Source organism: Clarias gariepinus, chromosome 26 (assembly GCF_024256425.1).
Source record: "Clarias gariepinus isolate MV-2021 ecotype Netherlands chromosome 26, CGAR_prim_01v2, whole genome shotgun sequence".
Classification (NCBI taxonomy): domain Eukaryota; kingdom Metazoa; phylum Chordata; class Actinopteri; order Siluriformes; family Clariidae; genus Clarias; species Clarias gariepinus.
This window is the reverse complement of record NC_071125.1, coordinates 20067704-20078340: the sequence shown is the minus strand read 5'-3', so window position 1 is coordinate 20078340 and position 10637 is coordinate 20067704. Positions and strand designations below refer to the sequence as shown.

The following is a 10637-nucleotide window of genomic DNA, read 5'->3' as shown; positions in this document are numbered from 1 at the left end:
TACTAATAATAATTTGTTATTTTATGCAAAGCATTTTATTCTTTGTCAAAAAAAGGTCTGCAGAAGGTATGAAGAATGGGGGAATTTTATGTTAAGACCTCAAAAAAGCTGGTGTGTGTGTGTGTGTGTGTGTGTGTGTACATGTGTGTGTGTGAGTGTTAACATATGAGTGTGTTTATGCAGAAATGAATGTGTGCCTGTGTGTGTGTGAGAGAGATGTGAGTGTGTATTTGTGTTTGTGCGTATGTATGTGTATGTGTGTATGAGTGTGTGCGTGTGTATGGTGTGTGTGTGAGTGTTAACATTGGTGATGTGTACGTGTGTAGAATAGGTGACAAATGCTAAAAAAAGCATCACACTATGATGGTCCACAATGTGATATCACTGAACGTGATGTCATTGAATATAACGCCACTATAATATAATATAATATAATTCACACAGAAAGTTATTAACCATTTTTTAGCTAAGGCATCGTCACAGCTGATCCGTTTGAGATATTAAAAATCCCTCTAAAATTTTGCATCCTCAATATCATTAGATCACATAGGCCCGGTTTGGTGACGATCGTATAAATTCCCTAAGAGGAGTATATCAAAATCCATCGGGTGCGTTTTGGCAAACGATCCAAATTAAATGATTTTCATTTGAGTTGAGCCCATGACTTGCGAAAGTTATTTGGCTTAATGAGCTTTAAATGTGTATCGAGTTTTGCGTGCATATGTGCAAGTGTATATGAGCTATGCAGCAATATTTCATGTGAAAGTGCCCCCGTGCCATGTGACTTTCATCCTAATGGCAGCAGATTCCAACCTGTCTGCCAACTTCCATGGGTTTTTGAGCATGTTAAGACCCCTCCAAAAGCCTAAAATGGTAAAAAAAAATAAAAGCAACCCAGACACGAATAAATAATTAGTAAAAGATGAGATAAGATGGGGGGAAAGTATGGAACTGGGAGTTACCAAACCACTAGGCCAAACAAATTAACGTATATCTACAGTATTGAATATTAAATAAAAATTGGGTCAAACAAATCCCATTTAAAATAAGGGGCTGGTAAGACTTTGACTGTCTACGTTAGTTTTCAATAAACTTTTTTGCTTTTTCTCTACTGAAAATTATTTGTTTTTTGGTGAAATCCTTAAAATTTGAATGTGGAGAATGTGTCCTAAATTTCTTTGGGTTCACATAATATCTTGTACCTTTAGTACAACCACAAATGTTCTAGTAAATACCAAACAATTAATGTGCCAATAATAAGACAAGCCTTCTTGAGCCAGGATTTCCCTACGTTTGGCTTCTTTTCTTTCTCTTTCCTCTTTTTTTCTGCCTCTCCGTGCCGCTTCTCAGCTTCCCAAATCAACTCCTCGTTTCTGGCTTTTTGCTGCAAAGAGGACAAATACTAACCTGAAACAACTAAGTCAGTTTCAGAATCATGTGGTCAATGTGTGATGGGAAATATTCTGTATCTGCTGTTTCAGACTTTCTCCGTATCTCTCCTGCTTGGGGGGTGGAAATAGACAGATCAGATGGAAAAACACACTGCACATTTTCTAGTTTTTTTCTCTAATTAATGGCTTATAAATCTTTGCTAAAATAAACCCAAACATTTTCAACTAGGTAGATAATCTTACTGAATTTTTTAAAAATAATTATACACATGACAATTACCTTTGGGCAAAACTTTCGATATGTTCTTGGTGTTGTGGCTTGTAAAATTGAGCCTGTTAATAACCAGGTAGTCATTTTATATTTGGTAATCATTTACCAAATGATTATTCAGGTATTCAATTGATCTTTGCCGTAGAATACCGCTACAGTACATGCAAATATACTTTATGCCTGAAATAAACTAATGAAACCATTTAGTTATAAATCAAGGCCTTTATGTCTTCCATCCCCCTGCGCCTATTCATTTCCTTAAACTGCCTTTTCATGGGAGCGGTCTCTTCAGCCAGTCACTCCACCTTTCGCTTCATCCCTAGTCTCAGTCGCTCTCTCCTCTCTGCCGTCATCATTTGCTTCTCCTCTATCTGGTTTTGCCCACAGTATCATGTCAGTCCTATTAGAGGCAAGTTTAGAAGCATGTGATAAATGAGTGATGGGTAATGTTCTGTACCTGCTGTTTCAGACTTTCCCTGTCTTTCTCTTGCTCAAGGAGGTGCTGAAGCATCTGGAGCTTACTAAACTTTGCTTTTGCGTGTGGTAAGGGCTGAGTGAAGGAGAAAACTGCAAAAGGTGAGAAGTGAGAAATCCATGCTTAATTAGATGCAAAGTTATTTATCCATTAAAGGATTTTGTTTTTGTTAAATACCATTAAGTCGATAAAATTTAAATCAAGCACTCACTAATTTAGTCGAAATAGTTAAGCTAAAAAGAAAATCCTTCCCTTTCCTCAAACAGATGCAAGCCAAGAAATAGTTGCTGTCGCCTTTCATATTGAACTTGCATAGTTCATTTAAGTCAGTGGTTCTCAAAGTGTGGGGCGCGCCCCACTAGTGGGGAATAGAGATATGACAGGTGGGGCGCAATGAACGGGAGGGAATTAGTGGAAAATAATAGGAAAGTACCTATTCTAATTCATGCTTTTCTTTATTGATTTTTTTAATCTTTATTTTCTTTATCAGACACTCGAAACTAAATAATGACACACAAAGAAATGGATTATTAATACAAGTAAATTAAAATAACATCAGAGAAAAAGTGGAACCATAGTGCAACAATAACGGTTTAACGTCGGCATGTTGATTGCAGAGGAACAATATATAAGGAAACATTCGGTATTATATATGTAATTTCATTTATTCCAATGTGTATGCTGATGTTTCTGTGTTTTTGTTAAACATTAATATTTTATCAGGCAGTACTAGTCTGGCATTTCTAGTTTCTAGTGCGGCAACAAAGTTGCTTTTTAATCCTTCAGGCGCTGAACAGAAGGGAAGATCAATATCATTCTACGCTTTTTGTTGGTGTGCGGCATTTTGCGATGATCCCTAAATCATTCGTTGCGCCGTAGAGAATAATGGTGTTTATGCTTTTAAACATGTATAATTTAAGGCGGATGTAGCTTAAAGACAATGTAGAGAGGAAATATATGTGGGTATCTTTTTTGCGGGTTTATTTACGCAGCTATTGAATTCGGAGATGCGAATATCAAACTAACTTTACCGCCGTCACAAACAGGTGTTATGCGCTAAAGTGCCCCCTGCCACGGATTGCCCCCCTACATAATCTCTATCAAATATTATATTAGGACATACATTCAAAGGTTTATTATAATCAAATATATTATTACTATTATAATTAACCCTAGGCACGTGACACACTTCGAGACGATTAATACAAATCCCCCAGAATGATTATTTTATGGCACATTTATTTTGCAGGGGTTTGTCAATGTACAAATAACAAATTATTTATCACAAATTACACTAAATATTGTTTGTGGTGAAAAATTACAGGAAATTATTTTTATTATAAAATAAGCAATATAAAAATATACATGTGGTATATGAAAAAATATATAATTTATATATTTTGCCCCCTATACAACCTTTTTTTTATATTGCTTACTTTATAATTAAATTCATTTGTTATAATTTGTAATTTGTAAACCATAAACCTATGAATTTAGGTGGGCAATCCGTGGCCTAAGTCGGGGGCATTTTAGACAATAACACAGTAGCGTACTGTATGTAGTGAGCATAATAACATCAATGGATACATTTGTTACATGGACCACAAATAAGCAGGTGATTCAGCACTATCAGCCCAATCAACCAAAGATCCAGCCGAAAGGAAAACATGATGAAGCCTATGTTGCGCTTGAATTCATGGTGGGGATGGTGAGGGCAGAGGAGAGACCTCTGTGTGTTTTGTGTCTTAAACCGCTGGCAGCAGACAGCATGAGACAAAGTAGGAAGACACTTATCGACAACATCTTTTTTTGAAAGAAAGCTCTAGATAAGTGACGAAGTAAGCCTGTTATAACAATTGCACGTGTATTTTAGTTTTGAACTTGGTGTTATTTGATCTTATCGGTTTAGAAATTGATATTTCAATAAATAGTACACTTGGCCGTTTTCGTTATCATTTTGTTGACAAGTGGGGCTTGAAAATTCGCCCACCCTCTCAAGTGGGGAATGACAGAAAATGTTTGAGAACCACTGATTTAAGTTATTACAAGTAAGTGAACTTAAAGTTTCCAGTTTCAACTTACTGTATAAACTTCATGCCTAGAATCACACACTCATCTTTGGCAAGTTATTTTATATTTCAAAAAGATTTAAGCAGTTTCTGACACTGTGGGACGAACTGTGAGCTTAGTGTCCTTTTGCTATGGCTCGTCTGTTACATGATTCTGAAATAATAATTTCGCTGAGTATCTAAAAGCTGATCAGCTTATTTTTAGCTTTAACCTTTTACCTATTTCTACAAACTATTTATCCGTTAATGATGGGTACTAGCACCAGTCAGTGATATCTATTACTTATATATATATTATATAGTACTGCATTGTAAAAAAAAAGAAAACCGAGATCTGCACATCCATACAGTAACAACTTTACAACATAAAGGAAACTCATAAGGCCAGTTAAACTGATTGAAAAATACTTACTGATGAGGTTTCCTTGGTCAACCATAAGTGGAGCCCAAGTTTCTTCTCCTCCCCTCGGTTCATAAGCTTTCATTTCTGCCGCCAGTTCAGCCTCAGAAAACAACCATATAAAGTTTTATCACATCATAACTTAATGTTTTTAAATCATTATTTTGACGCAAGACAATGTATGATATGGTCATCCAATAGATGAAATGTTATATCTAAAAAAGATCGAATATCGAAATATCGAATTCTAAACAAATGTTGTACAGTAGCAACCAATGTACAGACAAAACCTTTCTTTTACATACTGTATATAAAACTTGATGTTTCTTAAATATTTAGACATTATGACAATGATGTAGGCCATTGTGTTAGTATGCCTCTGGGTTTTCCATTAGCTTACAGCAATGCTGACGCCACTTCTGCTTGATTTCTTCCTATCAAAACACTGTAATCATTAGCCTGACTGACTGTCTCTCTTCTCCTCTCATCATAGTAATCCAAAGATACTCACCATTTAGGATTTCAGGACTACACTGACTGATTAAGACTAATGAACTCAATTTCTGCTAATAATGCCAGGGTGATCAGTCGCAAAGAAAAAAAAAAACTGAATTTCCTGACCAATATCTTCAATATTTACAGAGCTATAGGTCACCTGCAGTGGAGTTCAGATGCTTACATACTTTATATTTTACCTGTTGTTTAAGTTCATCCCTGTAGTTTTCAACATGTTCTTTAGGACAGTGGTGGCTATCAGAAGGATATGATCCAATTCCAGAGGAATAAATGCCATGCTGTGATAATTGCCTAAAGAAAGAAGAGCGATTGTTATCATTTATGGAACACGGAATATATTGGCATTTATAAGGCATGAACTGATGTACAACTGGAAGTCTGTTTTAACTTGATGCTGAGACCAGAGTAAGGACAGAAGTCGATATTCTTTACTTCTACTGGTTGTCATAAAAAATATTAAACGTTCATGAACAAATTATACAAAATGGAATAAATTGGACGCATTTTATAATTAATGACAATCAAAGCAAAACAGATTGCTCAAAAGAAGGAGAAGCTACAGGGTTTTGAAACAAACAGTAAACTCATGCCTATATTTAACACTAGGTAAGAGAAAATAACACTTTCTGCGTTCAGCCCATGAGCCAAACAGAAACAAAACTAATTATTTGCTGTCCTTATAAATGTTTTAATCCTGCTTGACAACACTCTGCTAAGTTGGTGCAGATAATCACAAGCAGCAGCTTAACAGCAAATAGCTAGACCAGCTAAAGCAGGTAAACCACAAGAAGAAGCCGGTACATTTCTCACTGAAGTAAGTTGGCTTATGAAATGCATCATAATATGTATAATAATATCTCACAGCCAAAGGCTCAAAGAAACACCTCAGAAAGCTCTGATCTGCACTTTTCCCATCTTCCTACAGATCGATGCTTCTGTTCAGCAAGCTCACTAATAAATCTTATTCATTCCTGTACACACTGGCTGACTCCATCTCTTTCACGTATAAATAAAGTGTAAAATCTAGCATAGTATACATTCCCAAAATTTTCCCAAGTGAACACAAAATAAAAGATTAATAGAGAAAACAGAGGATTAATCTGGGCACTACTTCATTAATTACTAAAGAAACTTTAATTTCACTTTTGCAGAAACCTTTTTTAATTGTATTAAAAAATACAATTACAGTAGTGTAATCGCCCTCAATCAGTGGCAGTGGATTCTATCTGTTTTCTCTTTGTTGGTGCTCTTTATTACGGTGATGGTAGAAACCTCGGCTTGTCTTGTTCCCTGAGTAAACCTTTTCAGTAGAAATACAAATCAGCTTAATGAAGTTGCTCATCTATGGCAGCACAAATCATCAACTGCAAACCCGATCTGAAGAAATAATATGCAAATGCAACTGGAGAACCATGTGTTTATTACTGAAACAAACCTATCAGGTTTATGGTGGAGATTTCTGTGTCTATGGTTAGCTTGCGCAGGCTCAGGTTGATGCTGGAGCCCCGCCTTTCTCATGAACTCGAGCTCCTCTCGTTCTTTCTGCTCTGCCACAGAGCTGTAGTGTACTGCACTGTAATGTGTTCTAGCTGGAAAATCAGGTGACTGATACACTTCAGAGGGTCCATCTAAGAGACACAAACACACACTCAATGAAATCTACATACCTTCTCATGATAATGTGTATGTATAAGGTTAAAGCTGGGTTAATGTTAAAGCCTTTTAATATAATTCCTGTCCTGAGTGGTATGTTACACCAGCAGACCCCAGACATCTAAATGTACCAAAAAAAACCTCATAAAACGCATCCATAAAGACAAGCCCGGTCTTTTTTAAGTACTAATTTAGCTGCAACAACTACTTGCTGTAATGTCTATAAACTGTATGAGTGCGAATTAAAAATTGTACTTTATAAACAATACTCTAAAAAATTGTGAAATTTTAAAGATAATCAATATTTTTGCATCCTTAAAATCAACAATTAAAGTGATTGCACTATCCCTTTAGTTTAGATGCAAAGTAAATGAGGCCACCATCAATGCTGTAAAGTTTCATAAAACATAACAACAGAACCTTGCAAGAAATCTTGTTTTGTTCCTAAACGTATGTCAGTATCTGTGATTAAATATCGAGTAATGCACATTCATAACAGCTTTATTACATAAAGGTGACTCATCACCCAAGTTAAACTGATTGAAAAAGACTTACTGATGAGGTTTCCTCGGTCATCCCTAAATCGGCTCCCAGCTCCTCCTCTTTCCCACGGCTCATAGGCTTTCATCTCTGCCTCAAATTTAGGCTTGTGCCTTTCATTCTCCTCCCACTCCCATTTGCTCCTTTCCTGCCTCTCTTCAATCTGTGGCAGGACACAACCATATGAGTTTTCACATATTATAACTCAGTGTTTCTAAATTATTATTTTGACCCGATAGAATTAAGTAGGGCATTATACTAGTCTAAGCATGCCTCTGGGTTTTCCATTAGCTTACGACAATGCTGACGCCACTCCTGCCTGATCTCTTCCTATCAAAACACTGATCATTAGCCTGACTGGCTGTCTCCTCTTTTCTTGTTATCAAAGTACTCCAATGGTACCATTTAGGAATTCAGGACTACACTGACTGATTTATAATGAACTACATTCCTGCTCATAATGCCACTGTGATCAGTCAGAAAAGAAAGAAAAATAAACCTGAATTTGCTGACTAATGTGGAGAAGCAAGTCTTCAGTTTTTTTTTAAGAACTACAGGTAACCTAATAGTGCTTAGCCTGAAGTACATATCACATGCATATGTACTTTATATTTTACCTGTTGTTTCAGAGCATCCCTGTAGCTTTCAACATGCCTATCAGAAAGATACGCTCCAATTTCAGGGGAAGAAATGCCATGGTGTGATGATGGTCTAAAGAAAGAATAGCGATTATTCTAATTTATAGGACACAGAATGTACAGGAAGTCATAAGGCATGAACTGATGTACAACTGAAACTCTGCTCCAACATTATGATGGAAAATTAAAGTCCATACAATATTGAAATTCTGGTCTTGATGCTGATATTTTTAACTTCTACTCATAGTCATAAAAATGTTAAACATTAATGATGTTAATTTACACAGATGACACAAAATGACAAATATCTGAAGATGTTTCATGATTAACAAATCTTCTTTTAATTAATCTTAAAACACAACACTTCGGACACTCTTCTCTTAAACCTAAGATCAGGTAAAACAACCCTAGAAAATGTAAACCTGGATTTATAAATCACACCTGGGGGGAACCATTTCTCCAATAGCTCCAGAGAGACCGTTGTAAAAGTTCTCACTGAAGGTTGTAATGCCACTTGTTCTGACCCCAGTGCTTATTGTAAGGCGTGCATCCTGTCTCCTGCCCTCATGCTCCCTTCTTGCAGAACCAAACTGCTTAATCCTGTCAGGCTGTAGGAGATCAGGCAGGTACACAGTCATAAATCAAAACAAAAAGCATGTTGTATTATGTTTTTTAATGAATTATTGTAAACAAAAACAGGATTGGATTCCCAAAAAAATGCAGATCATGTTTTTACATGTTGTAAATACAATAAAAAGGCCTTGGCCCCCCAGCACAAGGCCGCATGCTTAAGCAACTACCCACACTGGAGGTTTTACGGAATTACTTCACATAATACCTCTTTCTCCGGGTCAATAGCTCCTGTAGCAGCAACTTTCCATTTGAGTTCCTTTTCCCTACAAAATACAATGATCAAGAATAATATTAGATGTTACAACAAACATTTTCAATCTATTTCATTTCACAATCACTTATCAGCTAAACCACGTAAAAGACAAATCGATGTGTTTTTGCTTAAAGTGACAAGATATGTGTAATTTGCCTTAAGCTGCATCAAATGCACAAGATGTTTGAAAAAAAATATATAGGCCTATTACACATCCCTCAATGCACCCACTTTTTCCTTTTTCTGTCATTTTCCGCTATTTGCTCCAGCAGGTCCTGTCTATAGCGGGCCTTTCTTTTTTCTTTTTGAACTGCATCCTCTGCTTCAGTATCCCCTATTTAAGCAAAGATCAGGCAAATGTACATGTTTTAAAAATCAACATCCCAGCAGTGCGGTTTAACTACAGAAAAATCAAAAGAAGTAAATCATTAATACAGTCAAAAACAATCAGGTATGCCCTCTGTAAAGAGGTGCTCATACTACTTTACTAATCTTACCAATCATAAGTCCTGTAGCAAACACTGTCATGTTTCTCTTGTTAGTAGCTCTGGTTTGCACTGGTGCCAGTGGACTGAAAGAACCAAACGTAAAGGAGGGTAAACCACAAAAACAGGGACTTTGGGCAAAAGGCAGTGTTACACAGGACAGGGTGCCAATCCATCACAGGACAAAAAAACAAAACACGGGCAATTTATGACCACCAATTAACCTAATCTGCATAATTTTGAACTGTGAGACACCAATTAACCTAATCTGCATAATTTTGAACTGTGAGAGGAAACAAATACCTGGAGAAATCCCACCAAGCAAGGAGAGAACATACAACTGCCACACACACACACACACACACACACACACAGAGCTGAGGTGGGAATCAAACCCTCGACCCTGAAGGTATGAGGCCACAGTGCTAACCTGGCAGGGATCTAAGAACTCATAAAACATATTAACATTTTTGCAATAAAAGCATTTTTCACATCCTGGTTAAACAATGTGTAGAAGGAAATAAAACATTTTAGTTATAGGCGAATAATTAGCAGAGTTTCTCTTACCACTACAGCTATAAAATTACAACGAGTCTGTCAGAATAAGTCTGTGACGGCTGCTGTAGGACACCTTCGTGGTAGAAGTGTAGTTAATGATTTCTTTTCATCACTGATTCATTCAGTAGTCACGGAAACAGTCGTGCACTCTGCTTAGTGTAGTATTGTTACGTTTAACTGGAAGCTCCGATGCTTGTAACAGTATCAGTAGAAGGGGCGGGTCCAAATGAGACCTGTGCCGTTTCCCTGGGTGTGGCGTGACCAATGACGTCACAAACGGCGTGACCAATCAGCATCCTGCGCGGCCTTGTTCCACAGCTATTATTTATGAATGGAGCCGCCAGAAAAGAGAACGACTATTTAGTAACATTTTGAAGTAATTTCTTATAATAATAAATATATAGAACGCAGCTACCATGAACTCTTCAATTACATATGGGCATACTGTATGAGGCACTGAATTAACCGATGTTATTATTCCTATTTAATGCCGCACACACAGGATGTTTGTGGCAGATTTTATTCCTCAGTGTGTTCTATTATCACTTGTTGGAAGACGTGTGATGGACCAGTGGATAGCCTCGAACGGCTCTTGTTGCCAGTACAGTTTAGATGTTCATTTATTCAGAGCCCAGTCAGTACGCAAATATAGACTATATATATATATATATATATATATATATATATATATATATATATATATATATATAAAACAATGAATGAAACCATACTATTGCATCTCTTTACGCATATGG

General features: G+C 36.6%; 1 protein-coding gene and 1 long non-coding RNA gene across 2 annotated transcripts; both read right to left on the bottom strand.

The window, feature by feature from the left end:
• Positions 1-1958: 1958 nt before the first annotated feature.
• LOC128513885 (uncharacterized) lies at positions 1959-7566 on the bottom strand. Its single transcript, XM_053487437.1, has 6 exons — positions 7331-7566; positions 6558-6711; positions 5302-5413; positions 4619-4709; positions 2120-2229; positions 1959-2033 (listed from the first exon to the last, which is right to left on the bottom strand). The coding sequence occupies exons 1-6, from the start codon at positions 7401-7403 to the stop codon at positions 1959-1961; spliced, it is 615 nt and encodes a 204-aa protein (XP_053343412.1). The 5' UTR covers positions 7404-7566.
• A 906-nt stretch (positions 7567-8472) lies between these two features.
• LOC128513782 (uncharacterized) lies at positions 8473-10037 on the bottom strand. The gene is made up of 5 exons (XR_008356416.1): positions 9892-10037; positions 9337-9410; positions 9071-9173; positions 8792-8849; positions 8473-8561 (listed from the first exon to the last, which is right to left on the bottom strand). It is a non-coding gene; the product is annotated as an uncharacterized LOC128513782 (long non-coding RNA).
• Positions 10038-10637: the final 600 nt, after the last annotated feature.

Excerpts from the sequence above, each read along its gene's own strand:
- LOC128513885 (XM_053487437.1), bottom strand. The coding sequence starts at position 7,403 with ATGAAAGCCTATGAGCCGTGGGAAAGAGGAGGAGCTGGGAGCCGATTT. Across the intron at positions 6,712-7,330 it reads TGACCGAGGAAACCTCATCA|CTAGAACACATTACAGTGCA; the intron begins GTAAGTCTTTTT and ends CTGATTTTCCAG. Across the intron at positions 5,414-6,557 it reads CTCCACCATAAACCTGATAG|GCAATTATCACAGCATGGCA; the intron begins GTTTGTTTCAGT and ends TTCTTTCTTTAG.